This window comes from Bufo bufo, chromosome 4, assembly GCF_905171765.1.
Source record: "Bufo bufo chromosome 4, aBufBuf1.1, whole genome shotgun sequence".
In the NCBI taxonomy this organism is placed as follows: domain Eukaryota; kingdom Metazoa; phylum Chordata; class Amphibia; order Anura; family Bufonidae; genus Bufo; species Bufo bufo.
Window position 1 is genome coordinate 121,239,080 of NC_053392.1, and position 18,096 is coordinate 121,257,175.

General features: G+C 41.6%; 1 protein-coding gene across 1 annotated transcript in view; it reads right to left on the bottom strand.

The window, feature by feature from the left end:
• Positions 1-3,588: 3,588 nt before the first annotated feature.
• FBXO36 (F-box protein 36) overlaps positions 3,589-18,096 on the bottom strand; it is a 46,101-nt gene continuing 31,593 nt past the window's right edge. The window contains exon 4 of the mRNA XM_040427802.1: positions 3,589-4,825. Within this exon, the coding sequence (XP_040283736.1) occupies positions 4,637-4,825 (189 nt within the window). The 3' untranslated portion in view covers positions 3,589-4,636. The remainder of the gene's footprint in view (positions 4,826-18,096) is intronic.

Sequence of the window (18,096 nt, forward strand, 5' to 3'; positions counted from 1 at the left end):
TACCTGGTTGGAGGCGGGTCATCTCTCATGGTATGCCGTCATGGAGGATGAAAGGGAAAAATAAATGTTTAAAATAGAAAAAAAATTAATAAATTAGACATATTTGGTATTGCCGCGTCCGTGACGGTTGGCTTTATAAATGTATCACATGATCGACCCAGTCCGATAAACACCATAAAAAAATATATATATATATAACTGTAAAAAAAAGCCATTTTTGTCACCTTACATCACAAAAAGTGCAACACCAAGTGATCAAAAAGGTGTATGTCCTACAAAATGGTACCAATAAAACCGTCACCTCATCCCGCAAAAAATGAGCCCCTACATAAGAAAATCTCTCAAAAAATTTAAAAAACTATAGCTCTCAGAACATGGACACACTAAAACATAATTTATTTGGTTTCAAAAATGCTATTGTGTTAAAGTGAAAAAAAAAAAAGTATACATATTAGGTATTGCGGCGTCCGTAACAACCAGCTCTATAAAAATATCACATGACCTAACCCATTGGGTGAACACCGTAAAAAAAATAAAAATAAAACTGTGTCAAAACAAGCAATTTTTGTCACCATACATCACAAAAAGTGCAACACCAAGTGATCAAAAAGGCGTATGTCCCACAAAATGGTACCAATAAAACAGTCACCTCATCCCGCAAAAAATGAGCCCCTACATAAGAAAATCTCTAAAAAAAAACAAAAAAACTATAGCTCTCAGAAAATGGACATTAAAACATAATTTTTTTGTTTCAAAAATGCTATTATTGTGTAAAACTTAAATAAATAAGAAAAAGTATACATATTAGGTATCGCCACATCCGTAACGATCCGCTCTATAAAAATGTCACTTGACCGAACCCCTCAGGTGAACGCTGTAAAAATAAATAAATAAAAACTGTTCTAGAACAACCAATTTTTTGGTCACCTTGCCCCATAAAGTGTTATAATAAATGATCAAAAAATCATATGTACCCAAAAATAGTACAAATAAAACTGGCACCTTATCCCCTAGTTTCCAAAATGGGGTCACTTCTTGGGAGTTTCTACTGTAAGGGTGCATCAGGGGGGCTTCAAATGGGACATGGCATCTAAAAACCATGTGGAGTTCCTTTTCTTCTGCGCCCTGCAGTGTGCCCATACAGCAGTTTATGACCACATGTGGAGTGTTTCTGTAAACCGCAGAATCTGGGTAATAAATAATAAGTTTTGTTTGGCTGTTAACCATTGATGTGTTAAAGAAAAAATTGGATTAAAATGGAAAATCTGCCAAAAAAGTGAAATTTTAAAATTTGATCTCCTTTTTCCTTTAATTCTTGTGGAACGCCTAAAGGGTTAACAAAGTTTGTAAAATCGGTTTTAAGTAACTTGAGGGGTGTAGTTTCTACAATGGGGTCATTTATGGGGGTATCCACTATGTAGGCCCCACAAAGTGACTTTAGACCTGAACTGGTCCTTAAAAAGTGGGTTTTGGCATTTTTCTTAAAAATTTGAAGAATTGCTTCTAAACTTCTAAGCCTTCTAACGTCCTAAAAAAAAAAATTACATTTCCAAAATGATCCAAACATAAAGTACAATGTGTCACGAGAAAACAATCTCTGAATGACTTGGATAAGTAAAGGCGTTCCAAAGTTATTACCACATAAAGTGAGATATGTCAGATTTCAAAATTAGGCCTGGTCAGGAAGGGGGCAAATGGCCCAGATGGAAAGTGGTTAAGTGGCGCCCTCCAAACTTCATAATGCCTACCAGTGATGACATCATTGAACCAGACCTACCAGCGCTGAATCACTGGAGGCCGATGGCTCCCTGCTTCACCACTGTATTCAACTATTGCTGCATCCTATGTCCCTTAGGCCTCATTCAGACGGGCGTGTGTTTTGTTCCGCATTTTTGCGGAACGGGTGTGGACCCGTTCATTTCAATGGGGCCACAACAGCACACCATGTGCTTTCTGCATCTGTTGTTCCATTCCGCGGCCCCGCAAAAATATAGAGCATAACCTATTCTTGTCCAAAATTTGTGGACCACAAAACACATATGGAGCTGCTCCTTACCCCTGAAGACGCCGTGTTATTTGGCAAAACATGTCGGGGAAGCGTGTACTATAATTTTAAATAAACAGCTATAGACCCAGTACGCTGAAGGATAGGAGGGACGTGCTGCTGGCGCCCCCTAATACTGATCCAGGCAGGAGGATCTTTATATTTAGACAATGAGAGAAAGATTGTAGCTTCCTTAGCAGCACAGGGAGAGACAGATAGCTAGATAATTAACAATATAGCAAGCAACACTGCTGCAAGAGATACATAGTGGCAGAAAAAGACAGTCACAGAAGTAAAATGCTGGCAGATTTCATAGAAGGGAGACACCCCCTGCTTCTGAGTGAAATACATCTAGCTTTGCAGCTGAAACAGGGAATAACATGGCTTAAAAAAATATTAAGGAAGCCCCAAAAAGACCTGCTCCTTCACAGTTATGATTGGACAAAGAAGCACTATGCAAACTTATTTTTCCCAAAACTCAGGTAACCTTTAATTAAGCTTATTTTATTTAGCCGTTCATCATGTTGGCATACATTTAGACTCACACAGTTAACCGATAATAGAAAATGAAAATTCATAATTTTGTGAATTTTGGCACAATATGACTAAACTTTAAGGCACCTTATATTAACCTAGACTGTAAACTTCTGTTATATTGTGCCATAGTCAATGACAGATCAAAAAAGGGACTTAGTGGTCACATAAAAAGGAAAATAAAAAAGGTAGAAAATGACATGTACCAAAAGTACTCCTCACACACAATCATTAAAATCTTGGCTGCCATTTACCACCACAACAGGGGTGGTGGGCAATCTGTATGCTGCTGTATATGCATCTTACTGATACAGACTAGGCCTCTAGTAGTGGTTGCAAGTAGCTAGCATTTTTACAAATGGCTGCAAAGAGAAGGAAGCAGGAAAATTATGCATCACATTAAACAAAAAAACCTATAGCTTATCATTTAAAGGTAGTCTTTCACGCAGATTCACCCTATTAACCTAATAACAGGGTTATGTCCACGGCATCCCCCCTATTAAAACGGTGCTTACCATTAGTTCCTTGCTAGCATCGTTGTGGAGAAAAACACTTTTAATCCGCATGCAAATGAGTCTGTGAAGGTGCCCAGGGGCGGCGTTACGGCCGTAATCAGGCGCATGCGCCGATGAACGCGATATTGGCGCGTGCGCATTGAATGAGCACTGTCGGGCCGGGGCATCGCAGTTTAGCGTGCGCATGCGCGGGATTATGGACAGGAGGAGGGAGGTTAGAACAGAGACTAAGAGCGGGCAGACGCGGCGGAGGGGGAGTGCCTTCGTATGAAAATGACCCAGGGGCCTGGGCACCGGCCGTTGTAACGCCGCCCCTGGGCACCTTTACAGACTCATTTGCATGCGGAATTAAGTGTTTTTCTCCACAACGATGCTAGCAAGGAACAAACGGTAAGCACCGTTTTAATAGGGGGGATGCCGTGGACATAACCCTGTTATTAGGTTAATAGGGTGAATCTGCATGAAAGACTCCCTTTAAAAAAAAAATAACAAAAAGACTTATATCGGTGTGGTTGTTGGTTTCTTAGGAAACAAATTTTAGGACCTGAGAGCCTAAAGCCTGTTAGGCTGGAATCAAATAAGTTTTTGATAGCGGTTTTAGGTCCAAAATAGAAGTGGGTCCAAGAGAGAAGAGATGTTTTAAATTTTCCTTTATACTTTTCTTTCTTTTTGGATCTATTTCTGGCTTTGGTTAAAAAAGAAATAAAAAAACATTGCATGGGTGATTCCAGACATTGGGAATATTCTGGTGCTGAGCCAATTGATTCCATACAAATGGATTAGTTCATCTGAACAAATCTGCACTTGTTAGGGAGCGTCCCCACATCTTCAGGCGCTCCTTCTCCCGGTAGATTAACATAGCCACACATCTTGTGCGGCCTTCATAATCTCAATCATGCACTGTTATTATGAGTACTAGCACATGCACCAAAGATATGCCCACGAATCTGCATAAACTAATTTGCATGCGCTGCTAAATGAATTTTAGCAGTGCGTGCACAACCGCTGATTCATTTTCGTAGGCATATTATTTGCCCATGTGACCATACCCACAGTAACGGCGCACGCACAAGATTATCATGGCTGCAGGAGATGTGCATGTTAATCTGCCGGCACACTGGGGAATCATCTGCAGAGGGACAGTCCCTCGCAGATGGAGAAGTTGTTCAGATGAACGAATTGATTCGCTCATCACTCGTATATTGATATGTGGCATGTTCTGCAGAGGTTTCTGAGACTGTCCCATTCATTTGAGTGAGGCTTGCAGAAAACCATGCACATGCTGCAAAAGACTGAAACTAAATGGGACGGATTTCCAGATGCAGAAATTTCTGCAACAAATCTGCTGCTTGTGAACATACCAGTAAAGCGTATGCATCAGAGTAGTATTAATTGCATTTGGGATACAGGCTATAGAATGAGTTTATTCAGCGGCACAGACCATTGCATCTGGTTACTGGTACACAATCCATCCCAGTGAATGGAAGATCTGACTTCTTGGCTTTGCAGTAATAATTCTGCGCTTGGCCAAAGGTGCATCCAGTTAGTTCAAGAACACATTCTGACTCTCCTGTCTCTTCCTTCGTCTTTGAAGCTGCAGCTGAAGTTGTAGTTTGTTGGTGAAGAAGAACTGCTTCCAGCCTAGGTCCTGTGCAAGAGACCTCATCTCTGGTGTAAACCGGTCACAAGAGCGCTCCACAATGTGCTCCCACAGCTTGTCCGAATTACACATCTGTTAAAGGAAAAATGGTAAAGTGGTAAAATTAGTCCAAATTAGTTTTATTTTCAACTCCAACCAGACCAACATCTGCAAGGCTTTTTGTATGTTCTTCATGTTACCTCCCACATAGAAACATAGAATGTGTCGGCAGATAAGAACCATTTGGCCCATCTAGTCTGCCCAATATACTAAATACGATGGATAGCCCCTGGCCCTATCTTATATGAAGGATGGCCTTATGCCTATCCCATGCATGCTCAAACTCCTTCACTGTACTTGCAGCTACCACTTCTGCAGGAAGGCTATTCCATGCATCCACTACTCTCTCAGTAAAGAAATACTTCATGATATTACTTTTAAACCTTTGCCCCGCTAATTTAAAACTATGTCCTCTTGTAGCAGTTTTTCTTCTTTTAAATATTCTCTCCTCTTTTACCTTGTCGATTCCCTTTATGTATTTAAAAGTTTCTATCATGGTCGCAGGCTTGGCTGCAGAGCGAGACGCACATGTCGGTGTGAGCTCCGCTTCTGGCTAAGTTCACACAAGCTTAATAAGCTACAACCGGAGCTCAAAAATGGGTAAAGTTGGTAGAGAGAAAACTAAAGATACCCCAGGCACTCGTGGGAACCAGTCTGCCCACGGAGAGATGGAAAAATACATCAGAAGAGGAATCGGGCCGACAAGAGCCGAATCTAAGATGGCGCCGGATAGAGAAGCCTCTGAACAGGGAGACCAAACGGATGCATCGATCGACTCAGATGGAGGTAGGGACAGTGAAACTTGCACCAGACGTCTCAGAGATAACCTCCCAGTATCCAGGGACTTTATTACCCAAGCATTAGGGGCTGCATTAGCTCCGCTGAGACAGGACCTGCAAGATATCAAATCAGACCTGAAACAGGTTGGAGACAGGGTAGAATCCCTGGAAGCAGGCTGGGAAGGAGCGATTGCATTTAACTCAGCGGTAGCAAACAGCTTCGATCATGCCCAAGCCCATATAAATCAATTATACAACCTGATAGAGGATCAGGATAACCGCGGGCGCAGAAACAACCTGCGCATAAAAGGAAAGCCGGAGACTCTGCCCTCAGACGCCATCATGGCTTCAATGGTGGAACTTTTTCACAAAATCCTAGGCCCGGACGCCACAGATGATTTCGCTATGGACAGGGCCCACAGAGCACTTCGTCCTCCCCCTAAACCTCAAGAGGCACCAAGGGACATAATATGTCGTTTAGTTAGCTTCAGCACAAAGGAGAAGCTGCTTAAAGCGGCAAGGGATAAACATCCATTAGCCTGTTTTGGCTCCACAATCGCTTTGTTCCAGGATCTGTCGCCTATGACCCTGCAAAAACGACGTGCTTTGAAGCCGCTCCTGGAAATCCTACAAAATAGGAAAATTATTTACAGATGGCTTCATCCGTTTGGTCTATTGGTGAATACACCAGGACGCAAAGTAGCTATTAGATCACCTGCAGACCTGATTCAGATCTACAATATCTTGGAGATAGAGCCATTAGACATCCAGGACTGGACAACTGTGAGAAATCTTACAGATCTTCCTGCTGTTCCGACGCTGACTGCCTGGACCCCGGCCTCAGCATCTAGGCCCCAAAGGCAAAAGAAGAATATACCTAAGATGACACCTAAGCGGCTGACACAACATCCAGATTGAGTTCTTCTGCTTATTTGTATTGCTGAGCTATATAGTTATATTGAGGTGTAGAGAGGAGATTCAGATAGATCTTGTGCTTATATGGAGGAAATTTTTTTTTTTTTTTTTATCTTTTTCCTTGATGTCACTATTATGTTATTATCTAGAATAAACTAAAAAATGATCCTGTGGTTGTTAAAAGGTTATATTGGGATCATAGGTATGGCACTTCCTCTCTCCTTCTTTGGCTCTCTTGCGCCTCTCCTTGTCCTTTGCCCCCTCCTTCCCCACTTTTAGAGGGTTTGGTAGACCAGAAGTCAATTTGATAGAGCGGTAGGGGATGGAAGGGGGGTGTAGATTGAGGATAAAGGGTATTGCTCCTCTTTGTTGAATGGTTAGGAGCGGTTTTCTCCTTGCATAAATAGGTCGATATTGCTAGATATGCCAAATATGTGAAGACCTGTATGCCTGTGTTTATTTTGTTATATAGGGTTGTGAAATAAGGAAATTCTATATGCTTGTGTGCACGGATTAGCCGTGTTCTCGGTCCAATTCTCCCCCCCTAGATTGCCTCCTTGGGTGAGGAGACTTTGACATTAAGATGGTTATCTTAATATTGTATATCATATACATCACATGGATAGAGTTATCTATGATTTCATGTATTAATGATGCTTTCTTTATTCTTTTTGGAATTTGTTTTTCTATTCCCTCCCCTCCCCCCCTATCCCTCCTTTTTCCCTGCAGCGGACGTTTCAACATTCTACTTTTATAGGCCTTAATAGATATCTACAAGAAGTCATGAAATGGCTACCATAAAGATCTGCTCTTTTAATGTCAGAGGGTTAAACTCACCTGCCAAAAGAAGTCAGATAATCCAGCTTATGCGCAAACAGAAGGTGAGCGTCTTGATGTTACAAGAGACACACTTTAAGAAGGACCATGTGCCGAGATTAAGCCATCTTACTTATAATAGGTGGTACCACAGTACATGGCCCTCCTCAGCTTCAAAGGGAGTTTCAATAGCCCTACATAAAAATTTCCCTCTAAATGTGAGCTCTACCTTAGTAGATCCAGAAGGTAGATTCCTTTTTATTAAAGGAACAATAGGTAATAGTACCTATACACTTGGCAACTTATACGCACCAAATACTCTGCAAACCAAGTGGATATGTACTACCCTAAACCTCCTAAGAGAATTTACAGAAGGTACTTTAGTTTTAGGTGGAGATCTAAATATCACATTACATCCGCTTATAGATTCATCTACGGGTATCTCGTCTACTTCACATATAGCCTTGAAGAGAGTACACTCTGATATAAGCTCTATGGGGCTGGTAGATGTGTGGAGGACACTAAATCCAACTGTCAAGGATTACTCTCATTATTCGGTAGCCCACAGATCATATCAAAGACTTGATTATCTGTTTGTCCCTGCTTGTAAACTGACCTCTTGTGTTGACGCCTCAATTGGTACTTTGTTGTTGTCAGATCATGCACCGGTGTTTCTAGAGATGAGTTTTGAGTCATTACCTAAACCTATGTCAAATTGGAGGCTAAACAAGACATTACTGGATTCATTGGAGCATGTTCAGAAGACTACAGAAAAATTAGAGGAATATTTCCAGCTCAATGCAACTCCAGAGGTTTCACAAGGAACGATTTGGGAGGCCCATAAGGCTGTAATAAGAGGTCACTTTATAAGTCTAGGTTCATTCCTCAAAAAGAAAAAGAGAGGAACAGGTGTTATCCCTAACACAGAGAATACAGTCTTTGGAATGTTCTCATAAAAAAACCCGATCTGAAGATGATCTTACACAGTTGAATTTAGCACGCTCATCCCTCAAAAATGTTTTGAACCAAAAGACAGCAAAGCTTTTTCTCTCTGCGCGATTGATATATTACGCGCATGGGGACAAAGCTTCGAAATTTTTACTCGCACAAATTAAAAAGAGGAAAGCTAAATCATACATACAAAAGATTCGCACAACAACATCCTCATTAGCTAGGAATACAGAAGAGATAGCGATACGGTTCAAAGAGTTTTATGAGGCACTTTATAATCTCCGGTTAAGGGATACACCACAGGATAGAGATCAGAGATCTAAAAGGATTGATGAGTGGTTAGCTTCTCTGGAACTTCCTACACTGGGGAACCAACAGATTACCTCTTTACTCAAACCTGTTACATTACAGGAGTTAATAGAAGTAGTCAAGTCATTTCCAATGCATAGGAGTCCGGGCCCTGATGGCCTTCCAATGATCTATTACCGCAAATTCCAAAAAGTTTTGTTGCCTCAATTTTTGACATTATGCAATGACACATTCAGAGGTAATCCATTGCCAGAACAGATGCTGATAGCTCACATCACTATTATCCCTAAAGAGGGAAAGGATGAAACGAATTGCGCGAGTTATAGGCCCATATCCCTACTAAATAATGATTTAAAAATGTTCGCAAAAATTCTGGCACTTAGGTTAAAACCATTATTACCTAATCTTATGAATAATGAACAAGTGGGGTTTGTAGCGGGGAGAGAGGGTAGAATGAACACTACTCGCCTTATCAACATTATTCAATACGCACGTAGCCGATCTGTACCTTTATTATTGTTGGGGACAGACGCCGAAAAAGCGTTTGACCGAATTGATTGGTTGTTTATGCAAAAGGCCTTGATGAAGTTTAAAATACCTGAAGACTTTGTCAACGCTATCATGGCCATGTACTCCAAGCCATCTGCTAGGGTGATGGTTAATGATACACTCTCTCCCCCTCTGCAGATTTCCAATGGAACAAGACAAGGTTGTCCGTTATCGCCCTTATTATTTGTCCTGACAGTTGAGTGCTTATTTCAGGCTATAAGGCAGGATGGTAGAATACGGGGTATTGAGCTACAAGGGGTGCATCATCAACTAGCAGCATTTGCTGACGACCTTTTGGTACTAATTACAAATCCGAATGAAGCATTTACGGCTATACAGTCATTATTTGAACTTTTTGGGGAGCTATCTAACTTTTTGATTAATCCCACAAAGTCTCAAGTTTTAAATGTGACATTGGATACCAGAAGCCAGATGGGATTGGAGCTCAATACCCCGTATCAATGGTCGGCCACTAGCATGAAGTTTTTGGGCATTAAACTTACATCGGATACTACTCGGATGTATGATGAGAACTATAAAGGTCTATCGGATGTAATTAGACATATGCTAGACTCATGGGAAATACCATTTACATCCTGGTTTGGCAGACGCTCATTAATTAAGACCATTATACTACCCAAGATTTTATATCTTCTCCAAACCCTCCCTATTCCCCTCCCTCGCTCCTTTTTCACCAAATTAGAATCAACATTGTCCAAGTTCCTGTGGAATAAAAAAAGACCTAGACTTGTAAAACAATACACTTCCTTACCTAGTAAACAAGGAGGAATGGGGGTTCCGGACTTTTATGGTTATTATTTGGCGGTTCACGGTATGAGATGCCTGGAATGACTACGCTACAAAGGTGACAGACTGGATATTCAATCGGAGTTTGCCATTAGCCAATCTGCACTACGGCCTTTACTGCTACTTGGAAAGTATACATCTGAGACATGTATTGGTAACCCTATTACTAAGAATACAATATGGCTATGGAGACAAAAATTGAGTATTCATTTCCTCACTGCTACTATTTCCCCTTTGACACAGCTAAGAGATATTCTGCTAGATGCTTCCCCACAATTTATACAAACTTTGCCTGAAAAGGCCAAAGCTATTACAACACCAGTGGTGGACTTATTAGATAACTGGGGGGCACTAGAGGAGGAATGGGACAGAGGGGAAAGTACTACTTCATTATCTTTTTTGCAAAGATCATATATAAGAGATTACTTAAAACCATTGACCCCACTACATAAGACAGACCCAACTAAGTTTGAGATAATAGCCCTCCAGAAACAGGAACCACTTAAAAAAATCTCTATTTTATACTCCATGTTCCTTACCTTTACAAGCCCAAAGATTAACCCATATCTAGTGAAATGGAAATCGGACTTGAGCTTGGATAGTGATGATAAATCACTAATTAGATGTCTTTCGTTGACTCCAAAGATTTCAACTTGCGTGAGACTGCAAGAAAACTATTTTAAAATACTTACCAGATGGTACTATACACCAGATATTTTACATAAAATGTACCCTGAAGTTAGTGAGACATGTTGGAGATGCAAGAGAGAAATAGGCACCTTTTTTCATATATTGTGGGATTGCGAGATAATTGGAGAATATTGGAAACAGATCTGCTTAATTATCACAAGGATATGTAAGATTCATGTACAACCATCTCCACAGATTTGTCTATTGAATTTAATGGACAAAATAAAGAGTTCAAATTTGATTAAACGTCTCATTTCACACTTGCTGGCAGCTGCGAGAGTATTAGTGGCGGCTAAATGGCGAGATACATCCCCTCCCTCATTGGCTACCTGGGAACTTAGATGTGATGACATTTATAGGATGGAACAAATAGCAGGATGGGAAAACAGATCTACTCAGAAATTCCAAAAAATATGGAAACCTTGGATAATACATAGAGGCTTCCAATTTAATTAAAGAAACAACTTCTTTATCTTTTATCCTAGGGTTTGAGTGGCCCGAAGAGTTGCTCTCTGAATGGTGCTGAAATGTACGCTGCAATATCCCCCGCCCCCATTCCCTGCCTTTCCTTCCCCCCCTTCCCCCCTATTTCCTGTTATATATAATTTATTTTCTATTTCAAAATTTTTATGCTTTGTTTTACAATTTTTACACTTGGAATTATAAGTGTAATTAGCTGTCTTGTATTGTATAAGATGTCATTATCACTTTCACTGATATTCACTTATTGGCCTGTAAAAGTACAAATATGTACAATAAAAATTGTTTGAACATAAAAGTTTCTATCATATCCCCTCTGTCTCGTCTTTCTTCCAACTATACATGTTAAGGTCCTTTAATCTTTCCTGGTAAGTTTTATCCTGCAATCCATGTACCAGTTTAGTAGCTCTTCTCTGAACTCTCTCCAAAGTATCAATATCCTTCTGGAGATATGGTCTCCAGTACTGCGCACAATACTCCAAATGAGGTCTCACTAGTGCTCTGTAGAGTGGCATGAGCACCTCCCTCTTTCTACTGGTAATGCCTCTCCCTATACACCCAAGCATTCTGCTAGCATTTCCTGCTGCTCTATGATATTGTCTGCCTACCTTTAAGTCTTCTGAAATAATGACCCCTAAATCCCTTTCCTCAGATACCGAGGTTAGGACTGTATCACTGATTGTATATTCTGCTCTTGGGTTTTTTCGTCCCAGGTGCATTATCTTGCACTTATCAACATTAAATTTTAGTTGCCAGATTTTTAACCATTCCTCTAGTTTTCCTAAATCCTTTTCCATTTGGTGTATCCCTCCAGGAACATCAACCCTGTTACAAATCTTTGTGTCATCAGCAAAAAGACACACCTTACCATCGAGGCCTTCTGCAATTTCGCTGATAAAGATATTAAACAATATGGGTCCCAGAACAGATCCCTGAGGTACCCCACTGGTAACAAGACCATGTTGCCTGTCCCTCAGCCATTGCCTAATCCATTCAACAATATGGGAGTCCAAGCCCAAAGACTGCAATTTATTAATAAGCCTTCTATGTGGGACAGTATCAAAAGCCTTACTAAAGTCCAGATAAGCAATGTCTGCTGCACCTCCGCCATCTATTATTTTAGTCACCCAATCCAAAAAAATCAATAAGATTAGTTTGACATGATCTCCCTGAAGTAAACCCATGCTGTTTTTCATCTTTCAATCCATGGGATTTTAGATGTTCCACAATCCTCTCCTTAAGTATGGTTTCCATTAATTTCCCCACTATTGATGTCAGGCTTACTGGCCTATAGTTGCTCGATTCCTCCCTACTACCTTTCTTGTGAATGGGCACATTTGCTCATTTCCAATCTTCTGGGACGACTCCTGTTGCCAGTGATTGATTAAATAAATCTGTTAATGGTTTTGCTAGTTCACCGCTGAGCTCTTTTAATAGCTTTGGGTGTATCCCATCAGGCCCCTGTGACTTATTTGTATTAATTTTAGACAGCTGACTTAGAACCTCTTCCTCTGTAAAGACACATGCATCAAAAGATTCATTAGTCTTCTTTCCTAACTGAGGTCCTTTTCCTTCATTTTCCTTTGTAAAAACTGAACAGAAGTATTCATTGAGACAGTCAACTAGTTCTTTATCTTCTTCCATATACCTTCCTTCTTTTGTTTTTAATTTGGTAATTCCTTGTTTTAGTTTCCTTTTTTTATTTATGTATCTGAATAATACCTTATCGCCTTTTTTCACCTGACTGAGCTAATTTCTCTTCTGCCTGTGCTTTAGAAGCTCTTATAACTTGTTTGGCCTCTCTGCCTAATCTTATAAATTTGCCTGTCATCCTCGTTTTTTTAATAATAATTCCTAAATGCTATCTTTTTGTTTTTAATGATTTTGGCCACTTCTGCTGAGTACTACAGTGGTCTCTTCCTTTTTTTGCTTTTACTGACAAGCCTAATGCAATTTTCTGTTGCCTTCAATAGTGACACTTTTAAGTAGTCCCATTTCTCCTGGACATACCAAAAATATATTGTTAGGTTAATTTAGATTGTGAGTCTTGGAGGGGTTTTCCAGTAATAATTCTATTTTTTGTAATGCCTGCAGTCTGCCTCCTAAAAAAGAAGATTTATACTTACCTTCTCCACGCTGCTCCGGTTCTCCGAGTTGCCTCCTCCACTCTCTCCATCTTCCGGTCCAGGCATTGCTTACATCCGGCTGGCTATGGAGATGGCATGCACCACTCTAGCCAATGACCGGCTTCAGGGGTGATATGGCCACAAGCAGCAAGTCACCTCTGAAGCCAGTCATTGGCTCGAGTGGTGCATGTGACCATGCCCATGGCCAGTGCGGGAACCAAAAGATGAAGATAGTGGAGGACTGGAGCAGCATGGAGTAAGTATATATATAATTTTTTAAGGCAGGCGGCGGGAATTACAGAATATATAATTATTACTGGAAAAACCCCTTTAATAGGGACAGCTACAGATACGACTAATGACAATCTGTGTACACCGCTGTGGAATATGTTGGCACTATATCAATAAAATAAAATAAAATATGTATATGCTTGTATGTAATAAAATGTGCCACTAGATTGTGAGCTCTATTGGGAACAAGGGTCAATGTGAGTGGATGTGCACTGTATATCTGTGATAACTGGAACCACATAAATTAGTACATGCACAATAATAGATGTGCCAAAAAGGGGGATATCATGCGCTAGAATACTGGTGCAAGTAACGTGCCCCACATTTATAGAAGAATTTCACCCTTTTTAATAGTCTGCGACACAATACATGACCTGGTGTCTCCGAGTAATGGAAGAACATGTTCAGCTCTGTACACATACAGTGGCATGCAAAAGTTTGGGGACCCCTGGTCAAAATTACCGTTACTGTGAACAGTTAAGCAAGTTGAAGATGAAATGGATCATTATCCATTTGTAGAATCACCTTTTCAACTTCAGCTTTTTTTTACAATTGGTGTTATGTTAGTTTCCAGACATCCACTCCATGCTTAATGGTTGGAGAGGTGTTCTTTTCATGAAATTCTGTGTCCTTTTTTCTCCAAACATACCTTTGCTCATTGTCGCCAAAGAGTTCTATCTTTACCTCATCGTTCCACAGGCTTCATCGGGCTTGTTTAGATGTTCCTTTGCAAATTTCTGATGCTGAATTTTGTGGCGAGGATGCAGGAGAGGTTTGCAAATTATGACTCTTCATGAAGGCCATATTTGTGCAGGTGTCGCTGAACAGCAGAACAATGTACCACAACTCCAGAGTCTGCTAAATGTTCCTGATGGTCTTTTGCAGTGGGGGTTCTGATTCGCCTTTCTAGCAATCCTACAAGCAGCTGTCTCTGAAAATTTTCTTGGTCTTCCAGACCTTCTCTTGACCTCCACTGATCTTGTTATCTGCCATTTCTTAATTTTATTTTGAATTGAGGAAATTATCTTCGTATAGCCTTCTCCTGCTTTGTGGGCCTCAGCCATTTTCATTTAGGCAGCTGCTTAGAAGAACCTATCGCTGCTGTTTTTTGGGACAAGGTTAAAGGAGCCTGGGTATTTATAAAGCTTTGAAATTTGCATCACCTTGACTTTCCTAACGATGATTGTAAACAAGCCTTAACCCTAAAGTTATCTGAGCAGTCAAATCTTCTTGAGTCCCTATACTTTTGCAAGGTACTCCTTTCCTTTTTTCCCTCTAAAATTGTACTAAACCAAACTAATACACTGATATTGCTTAAAATGTTGAAAAGCATATTTTATCTTTAACTTTGTACCTTTTGGAGATCATTTCATCTTCAACTTGATTAACTTTTCGCAGTAAAAGTCATTTTGACCAGGGGTGCCCAAACCTTTGCATGCCATTGTATGTGCTAAGAACCAACATGAGGAGTTCAGGGTTTCCATCACTGTTGATTATGATTAGCGCAGTAAGCAGTGGTATTCTTGCTGTCAAAATGACAAAATCCTCAACAGACCCCATTAAGAACCAATACAGTAATGGAAGCTATGATACTAATGTGAACAGAGCTTTACAGCACATCCCCAGCATCACCGCTCAGGCTGAAATCACACATGCAGTTTTTAAGAACCAGGAGTGGAGACAAAGGAGGAGACATATAATTTTTTTTAATGGATCACTGCTAAGTTTGACTCATAATGTAAATTAGTAACCTGTGGTGGACTTTACCTCTGCCCAAACCAAGCAAATACTTGAGGCGGGCATACCGTCTGTGCAACCAATTCAGTGGCCGAGTGGGGCCCTTCCCATCTGTAGATCAGTAACAGAAGTGCCCTAGCTTTACTGCTAAGCCAAGAGTAGGGATTAGTTGGCCAACAAAGGTGGAGCTTAGCAGGCTGAGAGGGTGGAGCTTAGTGGTTCAATGGGGTGGAGCTTAGTGCAGTGACAGGGGCACAGCTTAGCAGTACAATGGGGACCCCCAGACATAACTTTGCTTGTGACTCCTGAAACACTAAATCCACCTCTGTTAGTTACCCAAGCATGGACTTCAGCAGTCAATGGGAACAAGCAGATTTGCACTGTAAATCATGGTGGACAGAGCAGCAGACTAATCTTCTGATGACACGAGACGTGAACTTCAGACTAAACACGGCGTAAGGGAGCATTCACACAACCGTGTTGGTTTTGTGGTCCGCACATCACGGATCCGTGTGTTCCGTATGTCTTCAGTTATCTTTCTGTTTCCGTTCTGTAAGTCCGTATAATAAGGACGTGGTGCTTCCGTGTGTCATCAGTTTTTGACGGTCCGCAAAAAACTGAAATGGGACTGAAATGGGGTTTCCTAGAATGTTTTCAGTCCAGGGGTCCGCAAAAAACGGATGACATACGGATGCATTTCCGTGTGCTATCCGTTTTTTACGGACCCATTGACTTTCTATGGGGCCACGGAACGCAATTTGCGTCCAAGTATAGGACATGTTCTAAAATAAAAGGAACGGACACACGGAACGGACAGCACGCGGATGACAATGAAAGGCATTCTGCAATTTTTGCGGACCCATAGAAATTAATGGGTCCATGCATTGTCCGCAAAAATTGCAGGACGGACGCGGAAGCGAAACACGGTCGTGTGAATGCTCCCTTAGGTACAGTTACCCATCACTGCCTTGTACTAACAGAGCAGCCAACAGTGAAAAAGTGAAATGACAATCAAGCAGGTACAGATTACTGACTTACCAGACTTCAGCATCATTCTGGGTGGGATGGGGGGTATAGCAAGGTTATCATTCTGGGCGGGATGGGGGGTATAGCAAGGTTATCATTCTGGCCGGGGTGGGGGGTATAGCAAGGTTATCATTCTGGGCGGGATGGGGGGTATAGCAAGGTTTTATTAGAGGTTTCATTTGTACTTGTTCCAGATAATTATAAAATTACTGCAGCAATGGAGGGAAAAACATCAAGATTTCACACAGAAAGGTCAGAGCTCTGATATGATGTGAGGAGGAGGCCTACCAGCGCCCGGAGCATCCAACATTTTAAAAGACACAAAAAAACTTGCACACATATCAGAGCTGTCCACTGGTGCCAAGGTCAGAGCTCTGATATAATGTGAGGAGGAGGGCGGCCGGCACCTGGCCTGCGTCCGACAAACCTGTGTCATTCTGCCTCCTCCATTAGACAGTTCAGTGTGAGTCGGTTTTATTCCAGCATGGGACCTTTAAAGTGCTTATTACTATAAATATACACGGGAAATCCTTTCCAACCAAAGAGAACAGACAGTGACTGGTTGTAACTAGAGATTCGATTCGCCGGTTCGCCAATTTTTTTTGCTAAAATTTGTTTAGATACGAATATATTTGCGGCGAATTTAGTTAAAAAAACTGCTATTTCCTGGCTGCAGAGAGCCTGTATAGGGGTGTAGATCACTGTGCCTTGCAGTAACAAGCATAGGGAGTCCGCTGTGGTAGTGAAATAATATTGTGAGTCAGTCTGACATGCAGATGATAGGCGTCCCTCTTAGAATCACTGCACACTTCACTGGCAGTCATGGGGCCAAAACTGACCAAATATCTCAAGTATGAACTCTGCCTTACAGGTCGATGTTAGCGCCAAGAAGAAGCGCACTCCTTTTACACTGTCGTCAGCTGATTCCACATAGATGTCCACAGAACCTGTTCTATTAGAATTAGACGCTTATACACTGCTCAAAAAAATAAAGGGAACACTTAAACAACACAATGTAACTCCAAGTCAATCACACTTCTGTGAAATCAAACTGTCCACTTAGGAAGCAACACTGAGTGACAATCAATTTCACATGCTGTTGTGCAAATGGGATAGACAACAGGTGGAAATTATAGGCAATTAGCAAGACACCCCCAATAAAGGAGTGGTTCTGCAGGTGGTGACCACAGACCACTTCTCAGTTCCTATGCTTCCTGGCTGATGTTTTGGTCACTTTTGAATGCTGGCGGTGCTTTCACTCTAGTGGTAGCATGAGACGGAGTCTACAACCCACACAAGTGGCTCAGGTAGTGCAGCTTATCCAGGATGGCACATCAATGCGAGCTGTGGCAAGAAGGTTTGCTGTGTCTGTCAGCGGAGTGTCCAGAGCATGGAGGCGCTACCAGGAGACAGGCCAGTACATCAGGAGACGTGGAGGGGGCCGTAGGAGGGCAACAACCCAGCAGCAGGACCGCTACCTCCGCCTTTGTGCAAGGAGGAACAGGAGGAGCACTGCCAGAGCCCTGCAAAATTACCTCCAGCAGGCCACAAATGTGCATGTGTCTGCTCAAACGGTCAGAAACAGACTCCATGAGGGTGATATGAGGGCCCGACATCCACAGGTGGGGGTTGTGCTTACAGCCCAACACCGTGCAGGACGTTTGGCATTTGCCAGAGAACACCAAGATTGGCAAATTCGCCACTGGCGCCCTGTGCTCTTCACAGATGAAAGCAGGTTCACACTGAGTACATGTGACAGACGTGACAGAGTCTGGAGACGCCGTGGAGAACGTTCTGCTGCCTGCAACATCCTCCAGCATGAACGGTT